The sequence below is a fragment of the Somniosus microcephalus genome, chromosome 10 (genome assembly GCF_052327205.1).
Source record: "Somniosus microcephalus isolate GS21.2 chromosome 10, FLI_Smic_1.0, whole genome shotgun sequence".
In the NCBI taxonomy this organism is placed as follows: Eukaryota; Metazoa; Chordata; class Chondrichthyes; order Squaliformes; family Somniosidae; genus Somniosus; species Somniosus microcephalus.
In genome coordinates, this window is record NC_140996.1 from 227,938,571 (window position 1) to 227,959,221 (window position 20,651).

Below are 20,651 nucleotides of genomic sequence, written 5' to 3' on the forward strand. Positions count from 1 at the left end.
AACGGAAGTTCCAGTTTCCCACGCATGCGCAGTGCATGCACGAAACCGGCACTTTCATTGGCCCTACGCGTGAGTACCCAACGCGTACTCACCCGTGGGGACCCGAAGTTCTATTATATAATTCTTAATGCTACAAGCTGATCTAACTGTAAAAATAGCAGAAGTCAACAGAAAAATGACCAGAGATAATTAGCTTACATCAGCAGAAAACTTCAAAGGAAATACCACTGAGAAAGGATATAAAAATTGAACTTTCAAATGGGAAGACAGATTCGCTTGAAGGGGCAAAGCGATTCTCAGGCTTCAGAGGCAGGCTCTGTAAGTCTTCAACTCTTTGTTACTCAGGTATCAAAGCTATTTGATTTTGGTGGATATCCTGGAATAAACTAAGAAATGTAAAAATGTAACGAAGTTAAGATTTGAGAATAAGGATCTCTGATAATAAGATTGTAAAAGCTTTTTGTATTTGGAACTGTTAATGTTGCGAGTGAATCACCAACTGTAAATTACATGTCGGTTCTTTAATAAATCTATATATTTTTAGAATTGTCTCACATAGTACTTCTGTATCAAACTCGTGAACTCAATCTCTGTACACTCTTTGGTGAGGAGTTGCAGAATTCTGGGGGAGTTTTCCGGACCCTCATAATATCCGGAAGGTTACAGTCTAGCTAAACTTATTAAAAGTGCTATCTGGAGGATGGTAACATCTTCAGGTTGTTCCTTTCCTTTAGGGAGAGATAGTCCGGACCATTAGACCCAATTAAGCATCTTTAGGATTCGGCTACCTCAAACTTTAGTTGAAAGTGAACGTCTGGGGAATACGCCTGATCCGGAGTAGCCCTAAAGGGGCTAGGACTAGTAATTATCCCTTCAAACTTTCCTCTGAGGTGGCGTGGAAAGCCACTCAATTGTGTCACTGTGTCAGCTGTGGCTCAGTGGGTAGCACTTCTCGCCCCTGGGTCACAAGGTTTGTGGGTTCAATTCTCACTCCAGAGACTTGAGCACAAAAATCTAGGCTGATACCCCAGTAGGAGTGCTGCACTGTTGGGGGGGTGCCGTCTTTCAGATGAGACATTAAACCTTGGCCCCATCTGCTCTCTCAGGTGGACATAAAAGATCCCAAGGCACTATTTTGAAAAAGAGCAGGGCAGTTCTCCTGGCCAATGTTTATCACTAAAACAGATATCACACATGCTGTTTGTGGGAGCTTGCTGTACGCAAATTGGCAGCTGCGTTTCCTGCAGTACAACAGTGACTACACTTCGAAATAGTACTTCATTGGCTGTAAAGTGCTTTGGTTGTGAAAGGCGCTACAGAAATGCAAGTCTTTCTTTCAAACTGCTCTCCGCACAACTAGAGATGGGCAAAATACTCTTTGAGTAAAGTTGTATTAGTTGTAAAAATAATTTTCGCTAGTTTAAATTTATGTCTTTTGATTGCATTTTCCTGGTTTATTTTGAAGTAATATTCATGGTTTACTCTATCAATCCTTCAACCCACCCACCCACCCATCACTTCAATCATTAACCCATTCATCAACCCATCCATCAATACATTCGTCCGTCCATTCATCCACTCATCCATTCATTCATCCATCTAACCATCCATTCATCCATCAGCCCATCCATCTGTTCACCCATCCACTCGTCCATTCATTCAACCCAAATGTCTAGTGGTTGAAGTTCCACGGCCCACTCACCAGCTTGTCCTAATATCTCCTTATGTGGTTCGATGTCAAATTTTGTTTGATAATCGCTCCTGTGAACATAAGACATAGGAGCAGGAGTCGGCCATTCGGCCCCTCGAGCCTGCTCCGCCATTCAATAAGATCATGGCTGACCTGATCTTGGCCTGAACTCCACTTTCCTGCCGCTCCCCATAACCCTTGATTCCCCTGTTTGTCAAAAATCTGTCTATCTCCGCCTTGAATATATTCAATGACTCCGCCTCTACAACTCTCTGGGGTAGAGAATTCCAAAGATTCACGACCCTCTGAGAGAAGAAATTCCTCCTCATCTCTGTTTTAAATGGGCGACCCCTTATTCTGAAACTATGCCCCCTAGTTCTAGATTTCCCCACGAGGGGAAACATCCTCTCAGCATCTACCCTGTCAAGCCCCCTCAGAATCTTATATGTTTCAATAAGATCACCTCTCATTCTTCTAAACTCCAATGAGTATAGGCCCAACCTGCTCAACCTTTCCTCATAAGATAACCCCTTCACCTCATGAATCAACCTAGTGAACCTTCTCTGAACTGCCTCCAATGCAAGTATATCCTTCTTTAAATAAGGAGACCAAAACTGTACGCAGTACTCCAGGTGTGGTCTCACCAACGCCCTGTACAGTTGTAGCAAGACTTCCCTACTTTTATACTTGCAATAAAGGCCAATATTCCATTTGACTTACTAATTACTTGCTGTACCTGCATGCTAACTTTTTGTGTTTCATGTATGAGGACCCCCAGATCCCTCTGTTCCGCCGTAGCACGTTTTACTACGTTAAAGGCGCTATATAAATGCAAGTAGTTGTTGTTGTTGTTGATGGGGTGGAATTCCGTGATGAGGTTCCACACAAAGCGTCTGCTCCCCACCGCCCCCCCGAGCAGCACGTCTGAAACTCAGCGCTGTACAATGGGTGAGTTGATCAGCTCTCACTTCTCATTCCAGGTACCAGGGAGTCTGCGTTCGTCTACGCTCTGTCTGCTGCTGCAATCAGCCACACGATAGCCCGAGCCTGCACTTCAGGGGACCTCCCCGGCTGCTCCTGTGGCCCGATGGCCTCCGAGGCCCCTGGGCCCGGATTCCGATGGGGTGGCTGCAATGACAACCTGAACTACGGAATCCTGCTGGGGTCCAAATTCTCGGATTCCCCGATGAAAATGAAAAAATCCGGATCGCAGGCCAACAAACTGATGAATCTGCACAACAGTGAGGTCGGACGACAGGTAAACAGGTGGAAATGTTGGGTATCTCCCTGCAAATCATGTCTGTAGCCTTTGGTTAGGCAGCGACCCGTTAGATGGGATAGGTCCTGGAATTATCCTATTTACTCGTTCTCGGAATGTGGGTGGCGCTGGCAAGGCTACATTTATTAGTTGCTCGATTGAATATATTAATTAGGCCCCCACCGGTTTCAGGCAGGAGCCCCGGCTGCCTAAATTGAAGCCTGATTGAAAATTGCAACAGACGGGTTTCAGGCGGTAAGCCGGTGGGGGGCTTTTTTTCCGCGTGATTTTCATCCCGCTATCTCCCTGTTCACGCTTAAAACTGGGACAGTAGGGAGGCAAAAATCAGACCCCATAAATCCGCCACCAATCAACGAAAACTGGTTTCAATAACATAAGCACCTCGCTCCTCACAGCTTTTTCATTCTGGGGATGTGGGCATCGCTGGCAAGGCCAGCATTGACTGCCCATTCCTTAGTTGCCCTGACTGAGTGCCACACTAGGGCCACTTAAGTACCCGAGGGAGAAAGCAATAAGGGTTTAGATGAAGTCGAGCTGGGAGGAGGCTCGTGTGGAGCATAAACACCGGCATGGACCTGTTGGGCCGAATGGCCTGCAAACACTTTTGTTTGGTCAACCATGTTGGGTGTGGGTCTGGAGTCACAAATAGGTCCAGACCGGGTCAGGACGGCATGTTTCCTTCCCTGAAGGACATCAGTGAATCAGCTGTGTTTGTACGACAATCCGACAGATTCATGGTTACATTTTTCTTTACTGATTTCAAATTCTCAAACAGACATGGTGGATATTTGAACTCGGTGTTTTCTGGATTATTAGTCCAGTAATATAGCCACTACACTACCGTACCTAGAGCTAATTCCAGATTAAACCCGGACTTCAAGGGTTAAGTTACGAGGAGAGATTACATAAACTAGGGTTGTATTCCCTGGAATTTAGAAGGTTAAGGGGTGATCTGATCGAAGTTTTCAGGATATTAAGGGGAACAGATAGGGTACATCGAGAGAAACTATTTCCGCTGGTTGGGGATTCTAGGACTAGGGGGCAGAGTCTAAAAATTAGAGCCAGACCTTTCAGAGTGAAATTAGGAAACACTTCTACACACAAAGGGTGGGAGAAGTTTGGAACTCTCTTCCGCAAATGACCATTGATCCTGGGTCCATTGTTAATTTTAAATCAGAAATTGATAGATTTTCTTAACCAAAGGTATTAAGGGATATGGGCCAAAGGCGGGTATATGGAGTTAGGTCGCAGATCAGCCATGATCTGATTGAATGGCGGAACAGGCTCGAGGAGCTCAATGGCCTCCTCCTGTTCCTAATAGAGGACCCGCATAAAAATGGCTAGTAAGACCAATTATGGTTTGTTCAGCCCTGCCTGGCTGAGATCACTGAACTCAGGATTTACCTTTGGGTCTTCCCAGTATGTATCACCGTGTGCCACACTGACCAGTGTATACATCAGCCAAGCTAAGGGAATTCCATTTTTGTCCGAATATATAAAGAAAAGAACTTTCACGACCTCAGGACGTCCCAAAGCATTTTACAGCCAATGAAGTACTTTTCTTGAAGTGTAGTCGCTGTTGTAATGTAGGAAACGCGGCAGCCAATTTGTACACAGCAAGCTCCCAAAAATAGCAATGACATAAATGGCCAGATAATCTGTTTTAGTGATGTTGGTTGAGGAATAAATATTGGCCCCAGGACACCGGGGAGAACTCCCCCTGCTCCTCTTTGGAATAGTGCCAGGGAATCTTTTACATCCACCTGAGAGAGCAGACGGGGGCCTCAGTTAAAGTCTTGGTGAGACCACACCTTGAGTATTGTGTGCAGTTTTGGTCGCCTTATCTGAGGAAGGATGTTCTTGCCATGGAAGGAGTGCAGCGAAGATTCACCAGGCTGATACCTGGGATGGCAGGAATGATGTATGAGTAGAGATTGGGTCGATTGGGCTTGTACTCGCTGAAGTTTAGAAGAATGAGAGGGGATCTCATTGAAACTTATAAAATTCTAACAGGACTGGACAGACTAGATGCTGGAAGGATGTTCCCGATGGTCGGGGAGTCCAGAACCAGGGGTCACAGTCTAAGGATAAGGGGTAAGCCATTTAGGACAGAGATGAGGAGGAATTTCTTCACCCAGAAAGTGGTGAACCTGTGGAATTCTCTACCAAAGAAGGCAGTAGAGGCCAATTCATTAAATATATTCAAGAAGGAGTTGGATATATTTCTTAAGGCTAAAGGGATCAAGGGATATGGGGAGAAGGCAGGGACAGGGTACTGAATTTGGATGATCAGCCATGATCTCATTGAATGGCGGAGCGGGCTCGAGGGGCCGAATGGCCTACTCATGCTCCTATCTTCTATGTTTCTATGTTTCTTACCTGAAAGATGGCACCTCCGACAGTGCAGCACTCTCTCAGCACTGCACTGGGAGTGTCAGCCTAGCTTTCTGTGCTCAAGTCTCTGGAGTTGGGACTCGAACCCGGGACCTTCTGGCTCAGAGGCGAGAGTGCAGCCCCGACTGAGCCGGGTATGACAAAGCATTTTTTTTGACACCTTTCTGCATCTTCCAGGCTCTGAAGGCGTCACTTGAAATAAAGTGTAAATGCCACGGGGTGTCCGGTTCCTGCTCGGTGAAGACCTGCTGGAAGGGATTGCAAGAGCTGGGCAGTATCGCCCAGGACCTCAAGCTGAAGTACCTGTCGGCCACCAGGGTGGTCCATCGGCCGGTGGGCACGCGGAAGCAGCTGGTTCCGAAGGACATTGACGTCAGGCCCATCCGCGAGAACGAGCTGGTGTACCTGCAGAGCTCGCCGGACTTCTGTACAAAGAACGAAAAGCTGGGCTCCAACGGGACTCAAGAGAGGTGAGATGGTTAAAAAAAGAACTCGCATTTCTCCAGCGCCTTTCACGACCTCAGGACATCCCAAAGCGCTTCACAGCCAATGAAGTACTTTTTTTGAAGTGCAGTCGCTGTTGTAATGTTGGAAACGCAGCAGCCAATTTGTGCACAGCAAGCTCCCACAAACAGCAATGGTGATAATGACCAGATAGTCTGCTTTTTTAATGATGTTGATTGAGGGGTAAATATTAGCCAGGACACCGGGGAGAACTCTCCTGCTCTTCTTCAAAATAGTGGCCGTGGGATCTTTTATGTCCGGCTGAGAGGGCAGACGGGGTCTCAGTTTAATGTCCCGTCCAAAAGGCAGCACCTCCGACAGTGCAGCACTCCCTCAGCACTGCACTAGAGTGCCAGCTTAGATTTTTGTGCTCAAGTCTCTGGAGTGGGACTTGAAACATAGAAGATAGGAGCAGGAGTAGGCCATTCGGCCCCTCGGGCCTGCTCCGCCATTCAATGAGATCATGGCTGATCATCCAAATTCAGTACCCTGTCCCTGCTTTCTCCCCATATCCCTTGATCCCTTTAGCCTTAAGAAATATATCCAACTCCTTCTTGAATATATTTAATGAATTGGCCTCTACTGCCTTCTGTGGTAGAGAATTCCACAGGTTCACCACTCTCTGGGTGAAGAAATTCCTCCTCATCTCTGTCCTAAATGGCTTACCCCTTATCCTTAGACTGTGACCCCTGGTTCTGGACTCCCCGACCATCGGGAACATCCTTCCTGCATCTAGTCTGTCTAGTCCTGTTAGAATTTTATAAGTTTCAATGAGATCTCCTCTCATTCTTCTAAACTCCAGCGAGTATAAGCCCAAACGACCCAATCTCTCCTCATAAGTCATTCCTGCCATCCCAGGTATCAGTCTGGTGAACCTTCGCTTCACTCCCTCCATGGCAAGAACATCCTTCCTCAGATAAGGTGACCAAAACTGCACACAATACTCAAGGGCCTAGAAATTGAGTTTTGGCGCAGCCAGGGCTTTAGCGCCGGAAGTTAGTGCCGGCGCTAAGTCCCCCTGCGCGCGCCAAAAATTCAGTAGCGCCGCGCCCAAACGGCTGCCGGCGCTACTGGAGGGTTTCAGCGCCTCCCAATGGGCGCTAACTGCCCCATTGCGGCGCTGTTCCGGCGCTGCGGCACCCGATGCGGTGCGGCAGGCTGGGGACGTGCAGGCCTCCTCCTCCCGTTAAGGAGGAGCTGCCTGCACCCGGCCGCGGCCCGCGCAAATCAGCTTAAAAATGAGCCCGGCACCTCGGACAAGTGCCGGGCTTGCATCTGTTCCGGGGGGGGGGGGGGTGGAGAAGTCCGGGGAGGGAGCTGCGGGCAGGCGGCCGGCGGGAAAGTGGCCGGCCGCCGCGGGGCCTTTAATGCGCCGGCGCAAACTGGAACGTTGCTTGCGGCTGCCACGGGCGAGGCGGCCGCAACTCAATTTCGGAGTTCGGGCGGGTTACCACGGCAACCGGGACGCTGCGCACACCGATGACGTCATCGGTGCCGGCGCAGCGCTACCGGTGCAACGCCGATTTAGGGCCCCAGGGAATTTTTAAACTGGCCATAACTCTGGCGCTAGTCCCTCTAGCGCCTCAAAATGGCGCTAAGGCAACTGAATTTCTAGGCCAAGGTGTAGTCTCACCAAGGCCCTGTACAACTGCAGCAAGACATCCTTGTTCTTGTACTCGAACCCTCTCGCTACGAAGGCCAACATACCATTTGCCGCCTTAACCGCTTGCTGCACCTGCATGTTTACCTTCAGCGACTGGTGCACAAGGACACCCAGGTCTCGTTGCACTTCCCCTTCTCCCAATCTATTGCCGTTCAGATAATAATCTGCCTTCCTGTTTTTGCCACCAAAGTGGATAACCTCGCATTTATCCACATTATACTGCATCTGCCATGCTTCTGCCCAATCACCCAACCTGTCCAAATCATACTGGAGTTTCTCGGCATCCTCCTCACAGCACACACGCCCACCCAGCTTTCTGTCATCTGCAAACTTGGAGATATTACATCTAGTTCCCTCGTCTAGATCATTAATATATATTGTTAATAGCTGGGGTCCTAGGACCGATCCCTGCGGTACCCCACTAGTCACTGCCTGCCACTTGGAAAAAGAGACGTTTATTCCAACTCTTTGCTTCCTGTCTGCCAACCAGTTCTTTATCCAAGTCAGTACCTTACCCCCAACCCCATGTGCCTTAACTTTACACGCTAATCTCTTATGCGGGACCTTATCGAAAGCCTTCTGAAAGTCCAAATACACCACATCCACTGGTTCTCCCTTATCTATTCTACCAGTTACATCCTCAAAACATTCCAGTAGATTGGTCAAGCACGATTTACCTTTTGTAAATCCATGTTGACTTTGTCCGATCCTGTCACTGTTTTCCAAGTGCTCTGCTATTACATCTTTTATAATGGACTCTAGCATTTTCCCCACTACCGATGTCAGGTTTACCGATGTACCGTTTTCTCTCTACCATGACCTTCTGACTCCGAGGCGAGAGTGCTATCCACTGAGCCAAGCTTTCTCTAAATGATACCAGAACTGAGAGGTTCTACTTATCAGGAAAGGATGAACAGGCTGGGACTCGTCTCTCTGGAAAAGAGAAGGCTGAGAGGTGACCTGATAGAAGTCTTGAAAATTATCAAGGCGTGTGATAGGGTAGACATAGAAAAGATGTTTCCACTTGTGGGGGGAGACCAGAACTCGGGGCCAAAGGAGAGGTTGGGCATAGGGCTTGGTGAGGACGGAGTTGAGTGAATCTGCTAAATGGAGTGAATTGCAAACCGAGTGAGGACTTTGAAACGGGAATTTGGTGAGGGTGGGAAGGAGGTGTAAGTAACTTAAACCAAGGGGCAACAGTAAGTATATAAATTAATAATCTGATTAATTAATTAGATCTAAGGGGATAAAATTTAAATTAACTAAGTAGAGGATACCAACATTAAAGGGATCTGAATTGCAGGAAACAAAAATCTGGCATACATAACTAATAAATAGGAATTAAGGGGATACTAAACTAAAACTTATATAACTTTAATTAAAATGATGGGACAGCTGAGAGCCATTGCCTGCAGTTTCTGTAGCATGTGAGAACTTCGGGACACAGCAGCCGCGATTTACCCAACCTCGGCGGGTCCATGGCGGGCGAGGTCGGTGACGGGTCGCAGCCTCGCTGCTGGCTCCATCCCGGCCTCCAAAATGACTTTCCAACGATTGGGCGCGTTAAGCCTGCCCAGTGAGTTTCCCGGCCAATTGAAGGAAGCGGGGTCTGGTGATGTCATTTGATGACGCGTCATCAGCCGGTTTCCTTAAAGGGACCATGGCCAAATTTACTTTGACAGTTGTGCTGTCAGTACTCTACAGCATTGAGGTGCTGCAAACACTGACAATGACTGCACAGAGGCACTGGGCTGCACCCAGGCTCTCCCATGACTCCCTCCATATGCTCCATATGCATGCAGGGAGGTCCTCTTCCATTTCCATGGGTGGAAGACACCTCCCCAGGAGACCAACACAGCCTGGTTGCACATTGCACAGGAGGACACAAGCAGGGATGTGGTCAGGAGGACCAGGCTGCAGTGGCGCAAACCTTTCAATGATCTCTTGAGCATCCCTGATTATAATCGCTCCACCATTGACGGCCATGCCTTCTGTTAATGGGCCCTAAGCTCTGGAATTCCCTGCCTAAACCTCTCCGCCTCGCTACCTCTTTTTCCTCCTTTAAGACGCTCCTTAAAACCGACCTCTTTGACCAAGCTTTTGATCACCTGCCATAAATTCTCCTTATGTGGCTCGGTGTCAAATGTTTTGTCTTTTAATACTCCTGTGAAGCACCTTGGGACGTTTTACTACGTTAAAGGTGCTGTATAAATACAAGTTGTTGTTGTATCTCAGTAGATCACAAAATGTTATTTCAAAGCCACACTCAACCTCATCCTGCTGTGCCTCTCATCATATCCCCATCACTCTGTCTTCCCTACCCTACTCCTGCACATCCTCACTCACATCAACTTACCTTGCACCTCCACCCATCCCTCTCTATCTATATTATCACTTCCCCATCTCACTAGCCACCCCTCACACTCACCCTCATCCTAGTGCAATCATACCAACTAACAACACACAAGGGTAGGCACTTGGGTGTTTTATACAATGTTCATGTGAAGTTTCTGTTAATGTGCTGTCAAACATTGAAACCTTTCTTTTCAACACTTTGCATTGAATTTGTGACAGATTTGTGTGTAACTTTGGAAGTGGCTTAGTGAGTGAGACATAATGGTACCCCCCGCAATGGTCATGAGTGTGAAAGGAATGGCTTGAGCTTTGTAGGGATGCTTTATGGTGCTGGTGTGGGGTGGTGCCAACCTGGCGCATCATGTGGCAGCCAGGGTGTACAACGTCAAGTGAAGTAAATCTGGCCATGGTGAAGCCATCCCTGGCCTCCCAGGCAGCAATGTGGTCGGGTGCTGATGCCCTGTGTCCTGTGCAGCATCAGGTGATTGCGGAGAAGGTTGGTGTTGTTGTTGGTGCTGCCGGTGTGCCTGGTGATGTTGGTGTTGGGGCGGATCGTGATGGGTTTCTGAGGACCAAGGTGAGATAGTTTCAAGGGCACCTGTGCTGAAGTAATAGATGGCAAGTGAAGTAGAGATGACAGAAGCGATCTGTCAATGGTGAGAGAGGTAATGAGGTCAGACTGGATGGAGACTTGTTTAAAGACTTGCAGCATCCTGAATCTGTAGTGGAAATGCAGTTTAGAGAAGCTAGTGGCTAAGGGAACATTTCTCAATCAGCTGGGAGCTTTGACTTGACATTTGAAGCTGTCAACTCATCAGCTGATTCAATGGCCAATGACCTCCCGCCTCAGCTTCACAGACGAGGTCTAGGCACAGCGGGAAACTGGTGGGTGACCTGTCAAATCCAAAAAACTGGGAAAAAAAACATTGTTAAATGGCTGTAAACAAGCCACTCATGATTTTAATTGCCTCCCCCACCGCTGCCTGTCGGGTCTGCTCAGCGCTGGCAGACCCGACATCGGGAAAACCCAGTTTGCGTGTTTTGACAGCAGGTTCATGACATGCTATCAATCACTTTAAATTTAACAGCTGACCTGCCACCCATCCCGTCCGCTGAGCACCGGCAAAATTCCGGCCTTCATGTATCCTGGATAACCATGTGCGCAGGAAGTGGCTCCAGTTGGGTTTCTGAGCTTGTGGAGTGGCCGGAGTCACTGCAGGGCAAACGGGACCCAGCGGCGTAGTTAGTTCGATGAGCCGGCTGGGATCATGCGAGCACTGGGCAACCAATCGGAGGTTGCAAAAGTTCATTCATGAGTTTGATAGTAAAAACTGTCAAACTCATGAAAACTCCGGGTGCCCAAAACAGTACTTAAACTTCAAATAAAAGTTTTAAAAAATCCCACTAATTAAATGAACTATTAATAACTGTAAAAAAACAATTTTAAACAATTATTCAAATTTTTGAAAAAAATAATTTTTTAACAAATTGGGTCTAAAAATACACTTACCTTACTGTAAATTCTTTAAAAATAATAACCTTGTGGAAAAAAATTTCTAACTTTAATTAATAGAACACTTACCTTTTAAAACTAAGTCCTTACGCCTGCTTTTTTCTCGCGTAAAAACTGGAGGCCTTCACGCACGGGCAAAGCTTAAAAAAAGAAGGAATTTCAGCGCGCTCGCGCAGACTCCTGCGCGCACGCGTTCGACCTCTGAACCCCTTGGTTCAGAGGAAAGGAAATGCCGGTTTTCCGCGCATGCGCTGTGCATGCTGAAAACTGGCACTTTCATCGGGCCCACGCGTGAGTACCCCGTCCGTACTCACGCGTTGGGACCCGAATTACTGGGCCAACGTCTCAGGCCGTTTATAGTTATCCCTCAACCAACATAACAAAAAAACAGATGATCTGGTCATTATCACATTGCCGCATTTCCCACATTACAACAGAGTCTGCACTTCGGAAAGTACATCATTGGCTGTAAAGGGCTTTGAGACGTCCGATGGTTGTGAAAGGTGCAAGTCTTTTTTTCTTTAACCTTTCAGCCAAGGATAGACCAGGAATAAAAATTCTAAATTGGGGAAAAGCAAATTTTGCTAAGCTCAGAGGGGATTTAGCCATAGTGGACTGGAAACAGCTACTTGAAGGTAAATCTGCAGTATTTAGCCATCGGTATCTGTCATACGCCTTCCTTTTTCTCTTTATCCTACCCTGTATGTCTCTAGACATCCAGGGGGTTCTAGATTTGTTAGTCCCACCTTTTTTCTTTAAGGGCACATATTTGGTCTGAACCCTCCGAATCTCCTCCTTGAATGCCTCCCACTGCTCTGGCTTTCGTAGCGAGAGGGTTTGAGTACAGGAACAAGGATGTCTTGCTGCAGTTGTACAGGGCCTTGGTGAGACCACATCTTGAGTATTGTGTGCAGTTTTGGTCGCCTTATCTGAGGAAGGATGTTCTTGCCATGGAGGGAGTGCAGCGAAGATTCACCAGGCTGATACCTGGGATGGCAGGAATGACGTACGAGGAGAGATTGGGTCGATTGGGCTTGTACTCGCTGGAGTTTAGAAGAATGAGAGGGGATCTCATCGAAACTTATAAAATTCTAACAGGACTAGACAGACTAGATGCTGGAAGGATGTTCCCGATGGTCGGGGAGTCCAGAACCAGGGGTCACAGTCTAAGGATAAGGGGTAAGCCATTTAGGACAGAGATGAGGAGGAATTTCTTCACCCAGAGAGTGGTGAACCTGTGGAATTCTCTACCAAAGAAGGCAGTAGAGGCCAATTCATTAAATATATTCAAGAAGGAGTTGGATATATTTCTTAAGGCTAAAGGGATCAAGGGATATGGGGAGAAAGCAGGGACAGGAGACTGAATTTGGATGATCAGCCATGATCTCATTGAATGGCGGAGCAGGCTCGAGGGGCCGAATGACCTACTCCTGCTCCTATCTTCTATGTTTCTATGTAAGAGGAAATAGCAGAAGCCCTGACCATCATTTTTCAATCCTCTCTGGCTTCAGGTGTGGTGCCGGAGGACTGGAGGACTGCTAATGTGGTACCCTTGTTTAAAAAAGGAGAAAAGGATAGACCGAGTAATTACAGGCCAGTCAGCCTAACCTTGGTGTTGGGAAAATTATTGGAAAGAATTCTGAAGGACAGGATAAATCTTCATTTAGAAAGACACGGATTAATCAAGGATAGTCAGCACGGATTTGTTAAGGGAAGGTCGTGTCTGACAAACCTGATTGAATTTTTTGAGGAGGTAACAAGGAGGGTAGATGAGGGTAGTGCATTTGATGTAGTGTATATGAACTTTAGCAAGGTTTTTGATAAGGTTCCACATGGCAGACTGGTCACGAAGTTAAAAGCCCATGGGATCCAGGACAAAGTGTCAAGTTGGATTCAAAACTGGCTCGGAGGCAGGAAGCAGAGGGTAATGGTTGATGGGTGGTTTTGTGACTGGAAGGCTGTTTCCAGTGGGGTTCCGCAGGGCTCAGTACTAGGTCCCTTGCTTTTTGTGGTATATATCAACGATCTAGACTTGAATATAGGGGGTATGATTAAGAAGTTTGCAGATGATACTAAAATCGGCTGTGTGGTTGATACTGAAGAAGGAAGTTGTAGACTGCAGGAAGATATCAATAAATTGGTCAGGTGAGCAGAATAGTGGCAAATGGAATTCAATCCGGAGAAGTGTGAGGTAATGCATTTGGGGAGGGCTAACAATGAAAGGGAATACACATTAAATGGTGGGACACTGAGTCGTGTAGAGGAACAAAGGGACCTTGGAGAGCATGTCTACAGATCCCTGAAGGTAGCAGGTGAGGTAGATAAGGTGGTTAAGAAGGCATACGGAATGCTTGCCTTTATTAGCCGTGGCATAGAATACAAGAGCAGGGGGGTTATGCTACAACTGTATAAAACACTAGTTAGGTCTCAGCTAGAGTACTGCGTGCAGTTCTGGTCACCACATTACAGGAAAGATGTGATTGCACTAGAGAGGGTACAGAGGAGATTTACAAGGATGTTGCCGGGAGTAGAGAATCTTAGCTATGAGGAAAGATTGGATAGGCTGGGTCTGTTTTCCTTGGAACAGAGGAGGCTGAGGGGAGACCTTATTGAGGTGTATAAAATTATGAGGGGCATAGATAAAGTGGATAGAAAGGACCTATTTCCCTTAGCAGAGGGGTCAAAAACCAGGGGGCACAGATTTAAAGTAATTGGTGGAAGGTTTAGAGGGGATTTGAGGGGACATTTCTTCACCCAGAGGGTTGTGGGGGTCTGGAACTCACTGCCTGAAAGGGTGGTAGAGGCAGAAACCCTAACCACATTTAAAAAGTACTTGGTAGGAAGAATGAGCAGAGGCAATATAAACTAAATGGTGCAATTTTAAAGGGGGTGCAGGGAGTGTATCTACACAAGTCTTTGAAGGTGGACAGAAGCAAGGAAGTTATACCATACCTTTATAAAACACTTGGTTAGGCCCCAGCTGGAGTTTTGTGTCCAGTTCCAGGCACCGCACTTTAGGAAGGATGTCAAGGCCTTGGCGAGGTTGCAAAGGAGATTCACTAGAATGGTGCCAGGGAAGACTTCAGTTATGTGGAGAAACTGGAGTTGTTCTCCTTGGAGCAGAGAAAGTTAAGGGGAGATTTAATAGAGGTGTTCAAAATCATGAAGGGTTGTGATAGAGTAAATAAGGAGAAACTGTTTCCAGTGGCAGGAGGGTCGGTAACCAGAGGGACACAGATTTAAGGTGATTGTCAAAAGAAACAGAGGCGACATTGAGACACAACGAGCTGTTCTAATCTGGAACGGGTTGCCTCAAGTTGGTGGAAGCAGATTCAATAATGGTCAAATGCTTGAAAGGGAATAATTTGCATGGCTATGGGGGAAAGAGCAGGGGGGAGTGGGACTAATTGGAGAGCTCTTTCAAAGAGCCGGCACAGGCACGATGGGTCGAATGGCCTCCTTCTGTGCTGTAAGTTTCTACGATTCTATCTATAAATATAAGATAGTCACCGATAAATACAATAGGGAATTCAGGAGAAAATTCATTACCCAGAGATTGATGACAATGTGGACCTCACTACCACGGGGAGTGGTTGAGGTGAGCAGCATAGATACATTTAAGGGGAAGCTAGATAAGCACATGAGGGAGAAAGGAATAGAAGGATACGGTGATGGGGTGAGATCAAGGGGGGTAGGAGTACCTTCACCACACGGACTGCAGCGGTTCAAGAAGGCGGCTCACCACCACCTTCTCAAGGCCAATTAGGGATGGGCGATAAATGCTGGCCTTGCCAGCGACGCCCACATCCCAGGAACGAATAAAAAAAAAGGAGGCTTGTGTGGAGCATAAAGGCTGGCATGGGCCTGTTGGGCCGAATGGCCTATTTCTGTGCTCCAAATTTAATGTAATTCTATGTAAATAGGAATAGAGGGAAACAGCTATCAGTGGGGATAGAAAGAACCGGTTTGAGAGAGGGTAGTTTGCATTAATTGACGAGCTCTGGAGAGGTCATTAGCAAGCCTTTGTCATTGGGCAATAATATCACAATGACACCTAACGCTTGCTAAATCACTCGTAGAAGGTGATGTTTTAATGAAAGCCTTTCATAAGGGAAAATAGTGATTACAGAGAGACTTTTCTATGTGTTAATGGATATCCTGTTCCCTTTTTTAAGAAGAGAAAAGCAAATGACTTAACAATACTCCCAGATCAATGGGTGTTGTCACTAACCTACAAAGCATTCACTTTTCTGCTTCCAGTTATCTGCTCTCCTGATGGCAGCCCCTCTGACAGCTTGCGCTTTTCAAACCCCTCCCATAGCCTCGCTCCCCCCTCCTCCAGCCCCACAACCCTCCGAGATCTCTGCGCTCCTCCAACTCTGGTCTCTTGCACGTCCCCGATGTTCATCGCTCCACCATTGGCGGCCGTGCCTTCTGTTGCCTGAGGCCCTAAGCTCTGGAATTCCCCCCCTAAACCTCTCCGCCTCCCTACCTCTCTCTCCTCCTTTAAGACGCTCTCTAAAACCGACCTCTCTGACGAAACCTTTGGTCACCTGTCCTAATATGTGGCTCGGTGTCAATATTTTCTCTGATTTACGCCCCTGTGAAGCGCCTCGGGACGTTTTACTACATTAAAGGCGCTGGATAAATGTTGCTGTTGTTGTTACACACAGCACAACGCTCTGGAATGCTCATTGTGGGTAACAATGGAGGCAACTGCACAAGCAACGACTTGTTGTAATCGGAGGCAGTCTGCAGATTAATTCATGATCATGCTCAGTCAATAGAGTCATAAGGATTCAAGGAGCTAAATCTGTTGTGGTTAACTAGCAAATGCAGAAAGCTTGCGATTAACATGGAAAGGGGAGAAGGTGTGCGCCATTCATAGCCCATTGTTAAGTCGTCAATGGCTTTTTTAAAGGAGGGACCTTATTAGATGTCGTGGAACCAAGCATTTTAAATGCATAAGCAAAATACTGCAGCTGCTGGAAATCTGAAATAAAAACAGAAAATGCTGGAAATACTCAGCAGGTCAGGCAGCATCTGTGGAGAGAGAAACAGAGTTAACGTTTCAGGTCGATGACCTTTCGTCAGAGCTGGATTTTAAATGCATGTTGCCCGTTGAGGAAGGGGCACTGCTGGGTTAAGCAGACTTGCTAGTTTTTATGGAAGCAAAAAATCTTAGAAAGAAAGAACTTACATAGAAACATAGAAAAGTAGGAGCAGGAGTAGGCCATTCGGCCCTTCGAGCCTGCTCCGCCATTCAATATGATCATGGCTGATCCTCTATCTCAATACCATATTCCTGCTCTCTCCCCATACCCCTTAATGCCTTTTGTGTCTAGAAATCAATCTATCTCATTCTTAAATATATTCAGTGACTTGGCCTCCACAGCCCTCTGGGGTAGAGAATTCCACAGGTTCACCACCCTCTGAGTGAAGACATTTCTCCTCATCTCAATCCTAAATGTCCTACCCCGTATCCCGAGACTGTAACCCCTCGTTCTAGAGCCCCCCAGCCAGGGGAAACATCTATTACAGTATATAGCGCTTTTCACAACCACAAGACAATGAAGTACTTTTTGAAGTGTAGTCGCTGTTGTAATTCAGGAAACGCGGCAGCCAGTTTGCGCACAGCAAGCTCCCACAAACCACAATGTGAAAATGACCAGATAATGTGTTTTAGTAATGTTGGTTGAGGGATAAATATTGGCCCAGGACACCGGGGAGAACTCCCCTGCTCTTCTTCGAAATAGTGGCCGTGGGATCTTTTACGTCCACCTGAGAGAGCAGACGGGGCCTCGGTTTAATGTCTCATCTGAAAGACGGCACCTCCGACAGTGCGGCACTTCCCTCAGCACTGCACTGGGAGTGTCAGCCTGGATTATGTGCTCAAGTCTCTGGAGTGGGACTTGAACTGACTCAGAGGTGAGAGCGCTACCCACTGACGCTGTGAGCCGCTTGCACAGCTCTTAGCGGCCCAGTCAAGTGCTGTATTTCTCCGAGCCCTGGTAGTCACCACTCTCCATGCCTCCACGTTCCCCTCCAGTAGAACAGCCGGATGGTCTGCCATTTGGCGTCACCGCGACTGTTGCCACCACCGACCTGTGCCAGCTCACAAGGCGGGTGCGCGCTGCCTTGGAACGGTTCAGCCACCAGCCAGCTCCTTCTGCATCGAGAGACACCTCAAATCTAACAAGAGTCAAAGGCCGATAGACATACCAACTCATTGCCAAGGCACGTTCTGCACGGACTGAGATTTCTACCAACCATTGATACGATTTGCCAATTTGCAACTTAACAGAGACTAAAAACAATGGAAAATGCTTTTACAGAAGCACTGGGGCTAGAAATGCGCCTCCTTTTGCATCTCCATTTAGCACCTCCGGGGGTGATAACGGGGCGCTAACGGCTTTGCGCCCGGGCGCGGCGAAAGTACTGTCGCCCGCCAAATTCCCGTCGAGGTTTGCGGCGGCAGTAACCCCTAGCGCCACGATCTCCTGCGCCCAGAGATGGTGACGTCATCGTGCTGTGCGGCGCCTCGGACCCGAAATTCGGTTCCGCCCCCCCCCCCCCGCAGTATCGCCGGGCGACAACACCGACAGCTGCAGGAGGCGCTGTCAGGGAGGCCGGCCGCTTAGGGAGCGCTATTTAAAGGCGATGACGGATGCGTGAAGAAAAAAAAATTCTTAAAGCCCTTACGTCCGTTTTTCTGCATTTTCTTCGGGCCGCGATCCCTCAGCCCCGCGCTCCGCTAGAGTGCTAGGGGCCAATCGTGTCGGGTTGCGGCTGCCATTGGGGCCTCGTTTCAATGCAGAGCCTGCAGCGCTGGCCCTTCCCTTTAAGGGAGGGAGGAGCCTCAGTTCCCTCTACACTGGGCAGCGCTGCACCGCTGCCGCCCCTCCTGCTGGCTATAGCGCTCTGAGGGAAGTGGTGGCGCTTGATTTTACATAGAAACATAGAAGATAGGAGCAGGAGTAGGCCATTCGGCCCTTCGCGCCTGCTCCGCCATTCAATGCGATCATGGCTGATCATCCAAATTCAGTACCCTGTGCCTGCCTTCTCCCCATATCCCTTGATCCCTTTAGCCTTAAGAAATATATCCAACTCTTTCTTGAATATATTTAATGAACTGGCCTCCACCGCCCTCTGTGGCAGAGAATTCCACAGGTTCACCACTCTCTGGGTGAAGAAATTCCTCCTCATTTCAGTCCTAAATGTCCTACCCCTTATCCTTAGACTATGACCCCTGGTTCTGGACTCCCCGACCATCAGGAACATCCTTCCAGCATCTAGTCTGTCCAGGCCTGACAGAATTTTATAGGTTTCGATGAGATCCCCTCTCAATCTTCTAAACCCTAGTGAATATAAGCCCAATCGACACAATCTCTCCTCATACGTCATTCCTGCCATCCCAGGTATCAGCCTGGTGAATCTTCGCTGCACTCCTTCCATGGCAAGAACATCCTTCCTCAGATAAGGCGACCAAAACTGCACACAATACTCCACATCCTTCCTGGAGCGCTAACGGCCAATTTACTGGGAGCTCACGACCATTTGCGCCAGGCGCTAATTTTTTCAAGATTTCAAAGGTTAATGAATTTCTCCCCTCCGTCTAAAAATCAATTTAGATTTCAAAACGGTTGCTCTGCCCGTGAGGTTGAAATTTTGGCAGCAGTTTGATACCGTTCCCCAGTGATCTTAGCGTAGAAAAATTGCAAAAATACTGCAGGCCCTGGGAACCTGAAACGCCAGCAGACGCCGCTGGAATCGTTCAGCTGGTCAGACAGCACCTGCGGGGAGAACAGGTGTGGACCCTTCAGGATTGAAAGACACTACTAGTCGTTAACCTCTCATCGGTGATACCCTCCCGTCTCTCCACCGGGGGCTGGCCGTCCCGCTGAGCGCTTTCCAGCATTTTCCTGTCTTCGCTGCGCGGAAGAAATTCCGTGCTTGGGATAACATTTTAACGGTTGGGTTGGTCCTTTGGTTGAGGCCTGGATTTACCCCAGACTTCAAATCTCGAAAGGGGGGCACTCCACCATTCATCCTTTTAAGATGGATAAACATAGAAACATAGGCCTAGAAATTCGGTAGGCTTAGCGCCGCTTTTGAGGCGCTAGAGGGCCTAGCGCCGGAGTTATGGCCAGTTTGGAAATTGAGTGGGTCCCTAAATCGGCGTTAGGCCGTTAGCGCTGCGCCGGCACCGATGACGTCATCGGTGTGCGCAGCGTCCCGGTTGCCATGGTAACCCGCCCGAACTCCGAAATTGACTTGCGGCCGCCTCGCCCGTGGCAGCCGCAAGCAACGTTCTGGCAGAGGTGCCTTACTGGACTTTGCGCCGGCGCATTAAAGGCCCCGCGGCGGCCGGCCGCTTTCCCGCCGGCCGCCTGGCCGCAGCTCCCTCCCCGGACTTCTCCCCCCCCCCCCGCCCCGGGACAGATGCAAGCCCGGCACTTGTCCGAGGTGCCGGGCTCATTTTTACAATGATTTTCGCGGGCCGCGGCCGGGTGCAGGCAGCTCCTCCTTAAGGGAAGGAGGAGGCCTGCACTTCCCGAACCTGCCGCACCGCAGCGGGCGCCGCAGCGCCGGAATAGCGCTGCAATTCAGCGCGTAGCGCCAGTTTTCAGGCGCAAACAGCTTTCAGCAGCGCCGGCAGCCGTTTGGACGCAGAACTAGTGAATTTTTGGCCCGCCCAGCGCGACTTAGCTCCGGCACTAACTTCCGGCGCTAAAGCCGTCGCTGCGCCAAAACCCAATTTCTAGGCCATAGAAACATAGAAGATAGGAGCAGGAGTAGGCCATTCGGCCCCTCGAGCCCGCTCCGCCATTCAATGCGATCATGACTGATCGTCCAAATTCAGTACCCTGTCCCTGCTTTCTCCACATATCCCTTGATCCCTTTAGCCTTAAGAAATATATCCAACTCCTTCTTGAATATATTTAATGAATTGGCCTCAACTGCCTTGTGTGGTAGAGAATTCCACAGGTTCACCACTCTCTGGGTGAAGAAATTCCTCCTCATCTCTGTCCTAAATGGCTTACCCCTTATCCTTAGACTGTGACCCCTGGTTCTGGACCCCCCCTTCATCGGGAACATCCTTCCTGCATCTAGTCTGTCTAGTCCTGTTAGAATTTTATAAGTTTCAATGAGATCCCCTCTCATTCTTCTAAACTCCAGCGAGTACAAGCCCAATCGACCCAATCTCTCCTCATACGTCATTCCTGCCATCCCAGGTATCGGTCTGGCGAAT

At 48.3% G+C, this 20,651-nt stretch overlaps 1 protein-coding gene across 1 annotated transcript in view; it reads left to right on the top strand.

Moving 5' to 3' along the window:
• LOC147112132 (protein Wnt-11-like) overlaps positions 1 to 20,651 on the top strand; it is a 59,151-nt gene that overhangs the window by 31,260 nt on the left and 7,240 nt on the right. The window contains exons 4-5 of the mRNA XM_085999706.1: positions 2,671 to 2,948; positions 5,541 to 5,833. Coding sequence (XP_085855832.1) covers positions 2,671 to 2,948; positions 5,541 to 5,833 — 571 coding nt within the window. The remainder of the gene's footprint in view (positions 1 to 2,670; positions 2,949 to 5,540; positions 5,834 to 20,651) is intronic.